We start from the raw sequence: 17,099 nt of genomic DNA, 5'->3' as shown, positions 1-17,099 counted from the left end.
AAGGATCTCACAGCTGAGTCCCTGATTTGGACTTTTAGCCTCCAGAACTGTGAGAATAATGTCCTGTTTTTAAAGCCACTCAGTTTCTAGGTAGCTAAGAAACCAAGTATGTAGCCTTGAACAAGTTGCCTGTTTTTTTTTTTTTAATTTCCAAACATTTATTGAATCTCTGTCATTAGCTTAATAGCTCCTATATTAGATATGGACTGTGCTCAACAATGGAGACATAAAGATAAACAAGACATGGTCTCTGCCGATGCTAGACAGTAAAATAGCAGGAGATGAGTCTGGTGGGGTAGGTAACCAGTTGCCATTGTGTCGATTCTGACTTACGGTGACTCCATGTGTCAGAGCTGAACTGCGCTCCATAGGGTTTCCAATGGCTGATTATTTTGGAAGTAGCTCACCAGTCCTTTCTTCTGAGGCACCTCTGGGTGGATTTGAACAGCCTGTGGATTCCCAGAAAGGTCGGAAAGAAGGAGATTATGAAAGGCCTCAAATGCCATGTTAAGAAGATTGGATTTTATTATGAAGAACTACTGAAGGTCTTACTTTTTAAAGTCTGTCCTTTCTGTTTATAAAAATGATACATTTATAAGTTAAGAAAAAATTTAAATGTAATACCAATAAAAAAATCTCAAGGGAGCTTTTTTATTATTATTGTACTTTAGATGAAGGTTTACAGAACTAGCTTCTCACTAAACAATTAGCACACATATTGTTGTTAACATTGGTTAACAACCCCATGACATGTCAACACTCTCCCTTCTCAACCTTATGTTCCCTATTACCAGCTTTCCTGCCCCCTCCTGCCTTCTAGTCCTTGCCCCTGGGCTGGTGCACCCCTTTAGTCTTGTTCTGTTTTATGGGCCTGTCTAATCTTTGGCTGAAGAGTGAACCTCAGGAGTGACTTTATTACTAAGCTAAAAAGGTGTCCGGGGCCATATTCTTGGGGTTTCTCTAGTCTCTGTCAGGCCAGTAAGTCTGGTCTTTTTTTTTAGTGAGTTAGAATTTTGTTCTACATTTTTCTCCAGTTCTGTCTGGGACCCTCTACCGTGACCCTGTCAGAGCAGTCAGTGGCGGTAACTGGGCACCATCTAGTTGTACTGGCCTCAGACTGGTGGAGGCCATGGTAGTTGTAGTCCATTAGTCTTTTGAACTATTGTATCTTTAGTTTTCTTCATTATCCCTAGCTCCTGAAGGGGTGAGAGAGTAGAGTATCTTAGATGGCCGCTCACAGGCTTTTAAGACCCCAGACACTACTCACCGAAATAGAATGTAGAACATTTTCTTTATAAACTATGTTATGTTCCCTGAGACCATGGTCCCCACAGCCCTCAGTCCAGCAATTTGGTCCCTCAGGGATTTTGGATGTGTCTATGGAGATTTCATGACCTTTCCTTGTACAAGTTGTGCTGGCTTCCTCAGTATTGTGTACTGTCTTACCCTTCACCAAAGTTACCATTTATCTGTTGTCTTAGTGTTTTTCCATCCCCACCCCTCCCCTCCCTCACAACCATCAAAGATTGTTTCTTTTTGTGTATAAACCTTTTCATGAGTTTTTACAGTAGTAGTCTCATACAATATTTGTCCTTTTGTGATTGACTTATTTCACTCAGCGTAATGTCCTCCTGATTCATCCATGTTGTGAGATGCTTTGAAGATTCATCATTGTTCTTTATCGTTGCATAGTAATCCCTTGTGTATGTATGATTGTCTGTTTTAACCATTCATCTATTGATGGGCATCTAGGTTGTTTCCATCTTTTTGCTTTCGTGAACAATGCTGCAATGGACATGGGTGTACATATGTCTTTTCGTGTGATGGCTCTTATTTCTCTAGGATATATTCCCAGGAATGGGATTGCTGGATCATATGGTATTTCTATTTCAAGCTTTTTAAGGAAGTGTCATATCATTTTCCAAAGTTAGTGTAGCATTTTGCATTCCCACCAGGAGTACGTAAGTGTTCCAATCTCCCAGAAGCCTCTCCAACATTTGCTATTTTCTGTTTTTTTGATTCGTGCCAGTAATGCTGGCGTGAGATGGTATCTCATTGTGGTTTTGATTTGCATTTCTGTAATGGCTAGTGATCTCAAGCATTTCCTCATGTCTTTGTTAGCCGCCTGAATGTCTTCTTTGTTGAAATGTCTGTGCATTTCCTTTGCCCACTTTTTAATTGGACTTTTTATCTTTTTGTTGTAGAGGTATTAGATTTTCCTCTAGATTTTAGAGATTAGACCTTTGTCGGATTTGTAATAGTCAAATTTTTTTTCCCAGTCTGTAGGTTCTCTTTTTACTCTTTTGATAAGTGTAGTGTTTTTTAGAAGATCCCAGTTATCTAGCCTATCTTCTGGAGTTTGCGTGTTGTTAGTTATGGTTTGTATCCTGTTAATGCCGTGTATTAGGGCCTCCAGTGTTGATCCTGTTTTTTTCTTCTATGACTTTATAACTTTTGGTTTTATATTTAGGTCTTTGATCCATTTTGAACAAGTTTTTGGGTATGGTGTGAGGCATGGGTCCTGTTTCTTTTTTTTGCTGATGACATCAGTTTTGCCAGCACCATTTGTTTAAAAGACCACCTTTTCCCCATTTGATGGACTTTGGGCCTCAAGGGAACTTTCTTATGGCAATTGTCAAGCAGATTCAAAAGTTCTTCTGGGAGAGAAATGCCAAGATTAGCCAAGAAAATTTATAAATAGAACGATGAGGAAGGGCTTGCACTATCAGACAGCAAATTATACCAGAAAGCTATAGTACTTAAAGCAGGAAAGTACTAGTATTGGAATACATTGATCCATGTAATTGAATAGAGGCCTTCCAAATAGACCCAATAAGACTGTATCCTATTTCACTGATACTAAGACTTTTTTTTCCTTCTCATTTCACTTCAAGTTATATTAACTGAAATATATTTTCTTATTTAAGCTAATTTGGGCTGGGATTTATATCACTTGTGACATAAAGCATCCTAATGATAAATCTTCCAATAAAGACTTTTTTCCCCCCTTTTCCTTAAGTAAACCAAGACCCTAATTGATGATTCATCTATAAAAATAACATGTAGCCTCACCACCTGCAAGGCACAGCTCCTTTAAGTGGGAGATCCAGCTGTCGGTCAGTTTCTTGCACTAGCCCCAAGCTCAGCTTGTCCCCAGAAGACAACCCTCATGGGGCTCAACCTTATGTACCTTACAAGGGGTCCACTTGGACTAAGGGACAAATCACACATCCTTGCCCTGCCAAACAGTGAGAGCTCAAGCTGCACCACTCCCACGCCCCTCTCTGCCCTGGCATTCACTTGGTTCTCTCCAGTCCAGAGAAGCACAAAGGCAGATCAGCCTGCCTCTTCCTCTAGCTGGTGTCCAACCAGAGGCCCACTGCCTCTTCTTGCAGCTCTTCCAGGCTCTACAGGCCACTTTTGGAGCTTTCTTTGGCTTAACTTTAGGAGGGAAACCTCATATTTGTGAATCCACTACTCTACAAGGCCCAAGACCCCACTCTCTCTCTTACTACCCCAACCCCCTTGTATAAAGACTTTAAAAGGAGATGGGGTTGGAGTTGGGATGAAATCAGCTTTGTTCTGCTGTTAACTTTGAGGGGTGGTGTCTAGCCCCAGTGACTGGCGCTGTCTTTACAATATGGGGAACTTAAGTGATCCCTTCTCTTCAACTTCGGAGTCATCAATTTTGGGGCATCAGGAAATGTCCCATTCCAATCCTGTTAGGCATTTGCTGACCTCCTTCCTCAAAATGTGGCCTCTGGAGACATGCTGCTGAGCCTTCCTTTGTATCTCAAACTTACCGTTATTTATTGAGGCTTTGCCAGTGGGCCAGCTGACCTACCAATTTACACTCATTGTGCTTTTCCTTTTATTAAAAGTTTTAAAAATGCAACATAATTAATGGATTCACATCTGAATTTTTTAAAATGTGAAATAATTCAAATTAATGAGCAGCTTTCCCTCCTTTCATTCCTAACTTTCATGAGAGAAGGAGTACTTTTTGAAGATGCTTAGATTGTGCTACTAAAAATGGAAGGCACTGAGGCATTTAAAACACATTTGATCCAGCAACTCCACACCCAAATTTCAATACCCCCCCAAATTGAAAAGAGGTATACAAATACTTGTATATGAATGTTATTATTATTCTGTAATATTGTGTAATATTATTATTCTGTAACATTCACAATAGCCTAAAGGTGGAGACAACCAAATGCCCATTAACTGATGAATGAATAAACAAACTGTGGAATATTATTCAGCTATAAAGAGAAATGAAGTTCTGATGCATACCATGACACAGATAAACTTCAAAAATATTACGGTAAGTGAAAGACGCCAGACACAAAAGGTCACATGTTGTATGATTCCGTTCATAAGAAATGCTCAGAACTACTCAATCCATAGAGACAAAGCAGCTTAGTGGTTACTGGGGCGAGATAATGGGGAGTGACTGCTAAAAGGTATGGGTTCTTTTGGATCATGAAAATGTTTTGGAACTAGATAGGGGTGATGGTCACACAACACTGAGAATGTACTAAATGTCACTGAGTTGTACACTTGAAAATGGTTAATTTTATGTGAAATTTCCCCCCAATAAACTAAATCGGTAGCCAAAATATTGAAAGGCAACATGGAATCCTTCATACTACAAAGGGGCGGACACTTACTTGGAGCTCAGTACCCTGAGATCCCACAATGGAGTTGGCGGGCTACAACTAGCGTTAGTAAGGACGCTCGGAGGCGGGCAGCGGGCGGGGGCGCGGCCGGGACGCGACGCCAGGAGAGGGCGCGTCGGGGCGGCGGACGGTTGCCGGGAGAACCGGCGACAACAAAAGGCGCGGCGGCGGCGGCGGCGCGGCCGGAGCCGAGCGGAGGAGTCCTGCGCTCGCCGCCCCACACCCGGGCTGTCCCGAGCGGGTCAGTGCGCGGCGGGACGAGCCGGGCGGTGCGGGGTGTGGCGGCCTCTCGCCCGCCGCCGCCCCTGCGTCTGCCCCCGGCCTGCCGTTGGGAAGACGGGGCGCTCGGGGACAGCCGCGTGGTGGGCTGGGGGTGCGGTTGAGGCGCTGGCGGGGCCGAGAAGGGCGGCCGAGGGGACCTGGAGTCGGGGCTAGGAGGCCCGCGGGACGACCGGAGGCAGAGCGCCCCTTCCGGAGGGAAGTTGGTCCCCTTAACGTAGAAGAACCGGGGGGTGGGGACAGGCGAGGGCCAAGCCTCCCTGAGTCCGATCACGTGGATCTCTCGTGTTTGTACTTGTAACTGCAGGATTTGAAGGGAGGGGGAAAGGGCCAGCGTCTCTGGTGCTTTCGTTTTGTCTCAGACCTCCTTTTTCCATGCAGATGTGGAAACTTCGGTGCGTTCTTCCCTCAGAGGCAAGTGATTTTGGAGGAGAAAGGGTGCCCACGTTCGTTCATTCCTTTCTTTCTTTGAAACACGTAAAATAACATTTACCGCCCTCTCCATTTTTTTTTTAAATCTTAAAGCGTTGTTTTTCCCTCCTTTCTACTCCCTGTCTTCTTTATCAACTTGTTTACGCCCTTGGGGCCCTCTCTCAGATCCTTATGCGATTTACTAGGCATCTGCTGTGAAGTTTCTTATGGAAATATTAATTATTAAAAAGCACGATTTTTTGACGGTCACTACTCCTGAAAATCCGTTGAGTGTGCCTAAATATTCGCAGCCAGTCAGATTTCACTTTTTTTTTTTTAACATTTATTGGTGGCATAATACATATGCTTCTGATGACTGTTACTGATCTGAAGAAGTGCTATAGAGTATTAAATTTTGAAAAATTTAAATTCTGACTGATTTTTTTTTACAAGATTTATGTTTTTGAGCCTCTTATTATTTTTTAATGGTTAGACTAGATGACTATCAATTGCCTTTATGGGCAAATTCTTTCTAGGTATTTCTGGTATAAAAACCAAGAAAGTGTAAATATGTCAATTACACTTGGTACTTTTATTAACAATTTCATTTAGTATTTGCTTAACATAGACCATGACTTTTGTTTTAATGTGATGGCATTAAAAAAAGAAACAAATGAATCTATATGATAAAAACTTAAAATGTAGGTGTTCAGAGCTACTTGGAAGAATGAACTCATACAGCGTCCCTGTAATTTCTTTGGAAGTTTTCAGTACCGATAGATTGTAGAGTCCTTTAGGATCCAAAGAAGGATTTACCATAAATATGAGCATGTATTTTTTCAGTGTACAATTTTTAAAAAAAATTTTTTACTGTGCTTTAAGTGAAAGTTTACAAATCAAGTCAGTCTCTCATACAAAAATTTATATACGCCTTGCTGTATACTCCTAGTTGCTCTCTCCCTAATAAGACAGCACACTACTTCCCTCCACTCTCTCTTTTCCTGAAAATTTGGCCAGCTTCTGACCCCCTCTGCCCTCTCACCTCTCCTCCAGGCGAGAGCTGCCCACATAGTCTCATGTGTCTGTTTGATCCAAGAAGCTCACTGTTTACCAGTATCTTTTTCTGTTCCATAGTCCAGTCCAATCCCTGTCTGAAGAGTTGGCTTTGGGAATGGTTCCTGTCTTGGGGTAGCAGAAGGTCTGGGGACCATGACCTCTGGGGTCCCTCTAGTCTCAGTCAGACCGTTAAGTCTGGTCTTTTTACAAGAATTTGAGGTCTGCATCCCACTGCTCTCCTGCTCCCTCAGGGGTTCTGTGTTGTGTTCCCTGTCAGGGCAGTCATCAGTTGTAGCTGGGCACCATCTAGTTCTTCTGGTCTCAGGCTAATGTAGTCCCTGGTTTATTACCTTTGGTGTTCTTCAATCTCCTTTGCTCCAGGTGGGTTGAGACCAGTTGATGCATCTTAGATGGCCACTTGCTAGCATTTAAGACCCCAGATGCCACTCTCCAAAGTGGGATGCCAAATGTTTTCTTAATAGATTTTATGATGCCAGTTGACTTAGATGTCCCCTGAATGACCATGGTCCCCAAACCCCCACCCCTTCTATGTTGCCCTTCGAAGTGTTCAGTTTATTCAGGGTATAGAATTTTATTAGAATGATTAAAATTGCCAAAGTCAAGTGTGTCTCTTTGTTTGGGCCATTAAAGATAGTTTGTAGACTCTGTTTTGGGATTTTATAGCCCAAGGGAGCTGCTAATTTTTTACTCTCAGTGGGTTTTTAGTAGAGTGATGTAAATGTTTTTTGTTATTGTGATCCTTTTCAGTCTATCCTCTCACAAAACTATAAATGCGAACTACTTCTGCAGAATTTTTTTTTTAATGCTGTTGTAGTCAGCTGCTGTTGAGTTGGCCAGACAGTATGACAGCGCTCTGTGTAACTGAGCACATCAGTGTCTGGACCTGTGCCATCTGCATGATCTCTTTTGGATAGGACAGTGTTCCACTGTGATCCAAAGGGTTTTCACTGGCTGATTTTTGGAAGTAAATCACCAGGCCTTTTTTCCTAATCCATTTTAGTCTGGAAGCTCTGCCATTTTAAAGGCTAGTGGATATTAAACGTGTCATTAATATTTTTGTAGTAAGTAGGTAGTGCTTAAAATGTTATTTTAATGTAGTAGTCTGCTGAGTTGCGTAATAATGATACTGTTCAAGACCCACCTTCTGTAAAGGCTCCAGCCCTACCCCAGACTGATGGCTTTTCACCCTCTGCGCTTAAACATTATCATAGATTGTTAATGTTCTTTAGCTTCTTTATGGTGTAAGCTTTATCCTATCAAGACAGTGAACATTTGTGTGAAAGATTCTGTGTCAATGTATTTTCATTTTTCTTGGGTATATACCTAGGAGTGGAATTGCTGGGTCAAATGGTAATTCTATTTAACTTTTTGAGAAGCTGCTAGACTGTTTTCGAAAGTGGCTGTATCATTTTACGTTTCTACCAGCCATGCACAGGATTCCAGTTCCTCCGCGTCTTCACCAATACTTGTTATTATCTGTTTTTTGATTATAGCCATCCTAACCAACCAACCAGTTTCAGTGGAGTTGAGTTCAACTCATGGTGACCCTGTGTGTGTCAGGAGAGCATAGCTGGCCTAACCCAATTGCTGTCGAGTCATTTCTGATTCACGTTGACCCCATGTGTGTCAGAGTAGAACTGTGCCCCTAGGGTTTTCAATAGCTGATTTTTGGAAGTAGATCACCAGGCCTTTCTTTCAAGGTTCCTCTGGGTAGACTCAAATCATCAGTGTTTTGGTTAACAGTAAGCTCGTTAACCATTTACACTACCAGGGACACTGTAACTCTCCTACCCGTTGCTATTGAGTTGATTCCAACTCATAGCGACCCTATAGGAGGGAACAGAACTGCCCCATAGGGTTTCCAAGGAGCGGCTGGTAGATTCCAACTGCTGACCTTTTGGTTAGCAGCCTTAGCTCTTGACCACTGTGCCACCAGGGTGCCCTAATGGGTGTGAAATGAGGCATTAGTTGGTTCAGTGGTAGAATTCTCACTTCTCATGCAGGAGACCCAGGTTTTAATTCCCAGCCAGTGAACTTCATACACAGCCACAACCAGTCAATTAATGGAGGCTTGCATTTTGTTATGATGCTGAACACATTTCAGCAGAGCTTCCAGACTGTGGTGGACCAGGAAGAAAGGCCTGGTGATTTACTACTGAAAATTAGCCCATGAAAACCATAGAGATCACAATGGAACATTGTCTGACCTGTAAGCTATCATGGGAATGGTGCGGGACTGGGCAATGTTTCATTCTGTTGTGCATCAGGTCACCATGAGTTGGGGCTGACTTGAGGGAGTTGCATTTCCCTGATAGCTAATGATGTTGAACATTTTGTTATTATGTGTCTTTTTAATTTTAGCCCTACTAGTGAATATAAAGTGGTATCTAATTATTTTCATTTGCATTTTCTTGATGGCTGATAATGTTAAATATCTTTTCATGGGCTTATTGGCCATTTTATGGGCATATTTGGTTTATTGGCATAAACATTGATACCCTAGGTATTAGTGAGCTGAAGTGAGCTGGTATTTCAAATGGTCTACTATGCTGGGAATGACAACTTGAAGAGGAATGGCATCACATTCATCGTCAGAACATTTCAAGATCTATCTTGAAGTACAGTGCTGTCAGTGATAGGATAATATCCATATGCCCACAAGGAAAACCAGTTAATACAACTGTTATTCAAATTTACACACCAACCACTAAGGCCAAAGATGAAGAAATTGAAGATTTTTACCAACTTCTCTGGTCTAAAATTGATCAAACAAGCAATCAAGATGCATTGATAATTACTGGTGATTGGAATGCAAAAGTTGGAGACAAAGAAGAAGGACTGGTAGTTGGGAAATAAGGCCTTGGGGATAGAAACGGTGCTGGGGATCCCTTGATAGAATTGTGCAAGACCAACAACTTCTTCATTGCAGATACCATTTTTCACCAGTATAAATGGCGACCTTACATGTGGACCTCGCCAGATGGAATACACAGGGATCAAATTGACTGCATCGGTGGAAAGAGACAATGGAAAAGCTCAGTATCACCAGTCAGAACAAGGCCAGGGGCTGACTGTGGAACAGACCATCAATTGCTAATATGCAAGTTCAAGTTGGAACTGCAGAAAATTAAAACAAGTTCACGAGAACCCAAGTACAACATCAGATATATCCCACCTGAATTTAGAGACCATCTCAAGAATAGATTTGATGCGTTGAACACTAATGACAGAAGACCAGACAAGTTGTGGAATGACATCAAGGGCATCATATATGTTGTGGAATGACATCAAGGGCATCATACATGTTGTGGAATGACATCAAGGGCATCATACATGAAGGAAGCAAGAGGTCATTAAAAAGACAGGAAAGAAAGAAAACACCAAAATGGATGTCAGAAGAGACTCTGAAACTTGCTCTTGAATGCAGAGCAGCTAAAGCAAAAGGAAGAAATGAAGTAAAAGAGCTGAACAGAAGATTTCAAAAGACTGCTTGAGAAGACAAAGTAAAGTATTATAAAGACATGTGGAAAGAGCTGGAGATAAAAAACCAAAAGGGAAGAACATGCTGGACATTTCTGAAGCTAAAAGAACTGCAGAAAAAAATTCAAGCCTCGAGTTGCAATATTGAAGGACTCTACTGGGAAAATATTAAACAATGCAGGAAGCATACAGAGAAGATGGAAGGAATACACAGAGTCACTGTACCAAAAAGAACTAGGCGATGTTCAACAATTTCAGGAGGTAGCATATGATCAGGAATTGATGGTACCGAAGGAGAAGTGAAAGCTGCACTGAAAACATTGGCAAAAAACAAGGCTCCGGGAATTGAGATGTTTCAGCAAACAGATGTAGCGCTGGATGTGCTCACTAGTTTACGCCAAGAAATTTGGAAGACAGCCACCTGGCCAACCAACTGGAAGAGATCCGTGTTTATGCCTATTCCCAAGAAAGATGATCCAACCAAATGCAGAAATTATCGAACAATATCATTAATATCACACACAAGTAAAATGTTGCTGAAGATCATTCAAAAGTGGCTGCAGCAGTGTATCAAAAGGGAACTGCCAGAAATTCAAGCTGGATTCAGAAGAGGACGGGGATACAGGGATATCATTTCTGATGTCAGATGGATCCTGGCTGAAAGCAGAGAATACCAGAAAGATGTTTACGTGTATTTTATTGGCTATGCAAAGGCATTTGACTGTGTGGATCGTAACAAACTGTGGATAACATTGCAAAGAATGGGAATTCCAGAACAGTTAATTATGCTAGTGAGGAGCCTGTATATAGATCAAGAGGCAGTTGTTCGGACAGAACAAGGGGATACTGTGGGGTTTAAAGTCAGGAAAGGTGTGCGTCAGGGTTGTAGCCTTTCACCATACTTAATTCAGTTTGTATGCTGAGCAGATAATCCAAGAAGCTGGACTATGTGAAAAAGAATGAGTCATTGGGAAGATTCATTTTCAACCTATGATATGCAGATGGTGCAACCTTGCTTGTTGAAAGTTAAGAGGACTTGAAACACTTACAGATGAAGATCAAAGACCACAGCCTTCAGTATGGATTACACCTCACCATAAAGAAAACAAAAGTCCTCACAACTGGACCAATAAGAAACATCGTGATAAATGGAGAAGACATTGAAGTTGTGTAAGATTTCGTTTTACTGGGATCCATAACCAACACCCATGGAAGCAGCAGCCAGACAATCAAATGATACATTGCGTTGGGCAAATCGGCTGCAAGAGACCTCGTCAAGGTGTTCAAAAGCAAAGATAACACCTTGAAGACTAAGATGTGCCTGACCCAAGCCATGGTGTTTTCTGTTGCCTCATATGCATGCGAAAGCTGGACAAAGAATAAGGAAGATGGAAGAATTGACACCTTTGAATTGTGGTGTTGGCAAAGAATATTAAAATATACTATGGACTGCCAAAAGAATGAACAAATCTGTCTTGGAAGGAGTACAACCAGAATGCTCCTTAGAAGCAAGGATAGCGAGACTACATTTCACAAACTTTGGACATGTTATCAGGAGGGATCAGTTCCTGGAGAAGGACATCATGCTTTGTAAAGTAGAGGGTCATCGAAAAAGAGGAAAATCCTCAACTAGATGGGTTGACACAGTGGCTGCAACAGTGGGCTCAAGCATAACAATGATTGTGAGGATGGCTCAGGACTGCACAGTGTTTCTTTCTGTCGTACATAAGATCACTGTGAGTCGGAACTGACTCAACGGCACCTAACAACACCAACATTGGCCGTTTGTATATTTTCTTTGGATATATGCCTGTTTAGATCTTCACCAATTTTTAAATTGGGTTGCCTTTTATTATTGAATTGTAATAGTTCTTCTTATGTTCCAGATACAGGTCCCTTATCAGGTATTTGATTTGCAGATATTTTTTCCCACTCAATGAATTGTCTTTTGACTTTCTTGGTGTCCTTTGAAGTGTAAAAGTTTTTAGTTTTGATGAAGTCCAGTTTATCTGTTTTTTCTTTTATTGCTTATGTTTTTGGTATCATATGTAAGAAATCATCGCCTAATCCAAGGTCCTGAAGATATACCCATGTGTTTTCTTTTAAGAGTTTTATAGTTTTAGTTCTAGTATTTAGGTGTATGATCCATACTGGATTAATTTTTGTGTATGGTGTGTTGTAGGAGTCCAACTTGATTCTTTTGCATGTGAAGATGCTATTGTCCCAGTGCCATTTGACAATTTTTCCCCCCACTGGATTGTCCTGACCTGGCACTCTTGTAGAAAATAAAATGTCCCAAAATGTGAGGGTTTTTTTTCTGGATGCTCCATTCCATCCCATTGATCTGTATGTCTGTGTTTATGCCAGCATTATTCTGTCTTGCATACTGTTGCTTTATAGTAAGTTTTGAAGTCAGGGAAGTGTGAGTTATAAAACTTTGTTCTTTTTCAATATTATTTTGGCTATTCTGTGTCCTTTGAGTTTCCATATGAATTTTAGGATCACTTTGCCAATTTCTGCAAAGAAGTCAGGTGGGATTTTTATAGGGGTTACATTGAATCTGTAGATCAATTTGGGGAATATTACCATCTTAACAATAGTAAGTCTTCCAATCCATGAACATGGGATGTTTTTCCATTTATTTAATTTATTTAATTCCTTTAAACAATATTTTGTAGCTTTCAGAGTATAAATTTTACATTTCTTTTGTTAAATTTATTTCTAAGTATTTTATTCTTTTTGATGCTTTTGTTAATTGAATTGTTAATTTATTTTCCAAGTTGTTCATTGGAAGTGTAGTTATCAATTTATTTTTTAATGTACTAACTCCACTAAAGATATTCAGAATAAGTATAACATTTAGGAGTGGAAAAAAGTTTTTTTTGTTAGCTTTGAATAAAAATTCAGTTTTAAGTTCATGCTGATATAGAAATCTTTAACACTATTTCCATGGATTTCTTTCTAATATTTGTGGCAGAGAGGAGATGTTATTTTTGAATATATAACTATAAAATCTATTACAGTATAGTTTGCTTTTAACATATGTATACAATTCCCCAGTTATTTTCTTGCCTTAATTTTCTAATTCCCTATTTAGTCAATATTTAGATGAATGAACTGGAAATCATATTACTACTATAGAAAGAATGGCACAATGGAATCCCATGTACTTACCACCTAGTGTCGACATTGACTAGCTCATGGCTCCTACCTCCTAGATTATTTTGAAGCAAATATCAGACATTGTGTCATTTCATCTATAAATTAATGACATAGTTTTATGAGATTTATTCTTTGTAACTATTTTATATTGCAACAGAACCTGCTATAATTGACTTTACTTTAGGAGATAATTAATTCATTAATTTATTTTTATTTTGATACACAGGAGTCCAGGTGTTATGTAAAATGGATGTTTCTCACACTAGATACTGAATACTAAGTAGAAAATCTAGTTAGCAAAATCTGAGCTGCCATGGAAGAAATACCAGTAAAAGTTGCTGTAAGAATTAGACCTCTGCTTTGCAAAGAAGTTCTTCATAACCATCAAGTGTGTGTGAGAGTTATTCCAAACACTCAGCAAATTATCATCGGGAGAGATAGAGTCTTTACTTTTGATTATGTTTTTGGCAAAAGTTCCACTCAAGATGAAGTTTATAATACGTGCATAAAGCCGCTAGTGTTGTCACTCATTGAGGGCTATAACGCAACAGTTTTTGCCTACGGACAGACTGGATCTGGGAAGACGTACACCATCGGGGGAGGCCACGTTGGTAAGAGTGTCTTACTCTTTGACTTTTATCTGAGACATTAGAAAGAAGGTAGAATGTGATAATATCTGACATACAATATGTGCTCAAAATATTGAGTGAATGAGGAATAATAGGATAATCAAATGTGATCATAAACCATTGTCTTTGAAAGATGATCCATAGTTATTTTTAAATATAGTTTTTAAATATTGATATTTCATTGAATAATCTAATTTATGATTATATTTGCTCGAGGAAAGAAGTTTAAGGGGAGATGAAACTTTTTAGACAATGTTCAGCCCTTTGTTATTTTGAACAGAATTTAAAATAGAAATGAGTTAACACGATCAAATTTTGCATTCTTTAACTATCTAGTTATAAATATTAAGAGTTCTATAATCAGGACTTAGAGGCAGTAGGAGAAAATTTTTTTCAGTTTTCTAGCCAGATTTCTATTTTAAACACTGAGTATTTTAGAATCTAACTTCTCTTGCTTATAATTCTAGTTTGGAAAAGGTAGAATGATAGAATTTCCTTTAGATCTGGAAGGACCCTGGAAATCATCTCTCTTCATTTATAAGTGAGGAACTCCAGCTCAGAAAGATGAAGGAGTTGTTCTCTTAGGCATCTAGTGAGGGGACTGGGATCTAAAGCCAAGTCTTCTGTTGAGATTCTTTGCTGTTATCAGCATTTTCCTATGAAAAGCAAACTTTTTAATGTTGTGCGTATCTATCATTGTCAGAATCATAGTATTCTTTTATCGGTATAAATGGCTCTCAATCGCTTTTATTTTCGTAGAACTTCTCACATGTAGAGTATGTGACTTCTAGAAACATCTCTCTTTACATGCAGGGATTGGGGCAGGGGCTCTGGAGAATGGCTGTGTAATTTGAGGATGCTTTCCAAAAAAAAAAAAAATTTTTTTTTTCCCATAGAGTAAATGGTTTGTGATCTTTACTATTATAAAATAGTTGTAGTGTATATCTTTTCATCTATGTGTTAGTATTTCTGTAGTGGATAAGTTGAGTCAAATGGTATGCGTGTTTAAAACGTGGATAAAAAACCAAAACAAAACCCATTGCCGTCGAGTTGATTCCGACTCATAGTGACCCTACAGGGCAGGGTAGTACTGCCCTATGGGGTTTCCAAAGAGCTACTGGTGGACTCAAACTGCCAACCTTTTGGTTAGCAGCCATAGCTCTGAACCGCTGCACCACCAGGGATACTGACAAATTACTCTCCAAAAAGATTGATTAACTTCCATTCCCACCAGCAATATATGAAACACATTTGCTCATATCCTTGCCATTACTGGATATTATAAATTCAATTTTTACCATCTGATAGGTGAAAAATTGGGCTTTGTTGTTTTAAGTTGCAGTTTTTGGAATATTAGTGAAATTAGTGAGCGTTTTGAATTTCCAAGAGTGTATTGGGTCAGTCATCTGCTGTTTGATTACTGACCATGCAAATAACAGTTTTTTTTTCCAATAAATATTTATTGAGCAGCTGCAGTGTCTAGGGTACCATGCTAGGCACTTTGGCAGAATGAAAATCTCTCCTTTTTCAACACGATGTCTATTTAAACTAATACCTACTTTCCTGCTTTTCAGAGCCTAGGATTTATGCAGACTTTTACCAGGCATAACCATTTTCTAAAATATTATGTTTGTGTACCCTTTAAATAGCATATGGAGTGCCCTGGTGGCGCAGTGGTTAAGTGCCGGGCTGCAGTTTGAACCCACCAGCCGCTCTGCGGGAACAAGATGTGGCAATCTGCTTCCATAAAGATTACAGGCTTGGAAACCCTATTGAGCAGTTCTACTCTGTTCTATAGGGTTGCATTGAGTAGGAGTCAAGTTGACAGCAATGGGTTTTTAAATAGCATGTAGTAGGATTGCTACTGAGCTATAAAAACTTCACAAGTTTTCCCTCTGACATAGTGACTATAATGAATATAAGCCTAAAGTTGAAAATGTGTCATCATGTTTAGGTTACCAAAATGTGTATTCAAGCTTTATTGTAAGTATTACTTGAAATTCAGCTTTTGATGATTTTGAATTATTGTGTTTTATTGTCTGTTGTGGTGGGGAATGAATGAGCTGCTTCTGGTCAGTTGTATATTCTGGCTAATCTAGAAGGCTTGCACAACCTGTAGTTTGAAAAGGTTTAGGCATTACTATTGCTTAGTTCTTGGAAGCTCTCAAAAAGGAATCCTCCCTTTCTCCCTGTATTGGAAAAACCTACAGCTTCCTGTACTTGCCACAAGGTGGCGATCCTGCATCTTAAATTAGGTGAAAGCAGAGCTTGGAAGCTGTTAGGGTTCGAACCCCTGCTGAAAATTTGCATTTCTCCCCCAGATTTACTGAATCAGAATCTACAGTTTAACAAGATCCCCAGGTGATTGTTATGTATAATAAATTTTGAGAACCATTGCTCTAATGATTCTCAGAATTGTTCCCTAACGGGCAGCGTTAGTTAGCATCGCCTGGGAACTTGTTAGAAATGCCAATTCTCAGCAGGGTTCGAACCTGAGAAGGAACCTGTTGGAAGCCGTGGGTGAAAGGCAGCCCAAGTTAAAAGAGGCTGAGATTTTCAGCATGACTGTAAAATTAGAGGACTGACTTTTATTGCCAACAGTCTGATTATTGGTAGTCAAACTTGGAAACCAGCCATTTTTAAGGTTCACTCATTGGCGACCTTTTTTTGCTTGGAATGTATTTTTCTGAGAACAGTGCTAAAAACAGTGGACAGGTTTCTGAACTGACCTACAGAAATTTATTTAACCTTTACTCCAGAGTTGTTCCTCCAGCTGTTTTAAATTTTATTTCACATGCATTTTTGTAAAGCTTTTTTAACTCCCTTTTTGACACGAGATGCGGGCACAAAGCAATGTTCATTCTTGACGTTACTGTACTAGTGTGTGTTCTTGGTTGTGGAAGCTGAGGGCGTAGGCAGTGCTGGAGGAAAGAGGTGTAGGGGTGTTCTGTCCCTCGTGGCAGAATTGGGGCATTTCTCTACCTCTCCTGCACACGCCCAATCACTGTAGGAGTCTGGCTTGCTTCCCTGTACTTTTCGTATTCTCTTCTACCCTCAAGTTACCTGCCCCTTCCCACCCTACCCAGAAACCTCAGAACAGATGCTCTTGTCTAACTGCAAATAAATGTTATGAGGATTTTTATCTTTTGCCTTTTTAAAACCCTCCCCCCCCCTTTTTTTTGGTGTTGAAAATAATATATAACAAAACATTTGCCAATTCAGCAATTTGTACATGTACAGTTCATTGACATTGATGCATTTATCATGTTATACAACCATCACCACTTTCCATTTCCAAAATTTCCCGTTACCCTTAGCAGAAACTCAGTGCTCCTTAATCAATACATCTTCCTTTCCCCCTCCTTTCTGCCCCTGGCTG

The 17,099-nt window shown here is 40.0% G+C and overlaps 1 protein-coding gene across 1 annotated transcript in view; it reads left to right on the top strand.

The window, feature by feature from the left end:
• Nucleotides 1-4,791: 4,791 nt before the first annotated feature.
• The window catches only part of KIF27 (kinesin family member 27), a 78,199-nt gene continuing 65,891 nt past the window's right edge, over nucleotides 4,792-17,099 (top strand). Inside the window, exons 1-2 of the mRNA XM_049896406.1 lie at nucleotides 4,792-4,923; nucleotides 13,318-13,702. Of these exons, the coding sequence (XP_049752363.1) occupies nucleotides 13,405-13,702 (298 nt within the window). The 5' untranslated portion in view covers nucleotides 4,792-4,923; nucleotides 13,318-13,404. The remainder of the gene's footprint in view (nucleotides 4,924-13,317; nucleotides 13,703-17,099) is intronic.

The sequence above is a fragment of the Elephas maximus genome, chromosome 9 (genome assembly GCF_024166365.1).
Source record: "Elephas maximus indicus isolate mEleMax1 chromosome 9, mEleMax1 primary haplotype, whole genome shotgun sequence".
NCBI lineage: Eukaryota > Metazoa > Chordata > Mammalia > Proboscidea > Elephantidae > Elephas > Elephas maximus.
The sequence above is the reverse complement of the archived record's forward strand: the minus strand, read 5'-3'. Positions and strand labels throughout refer to the sequence as shown.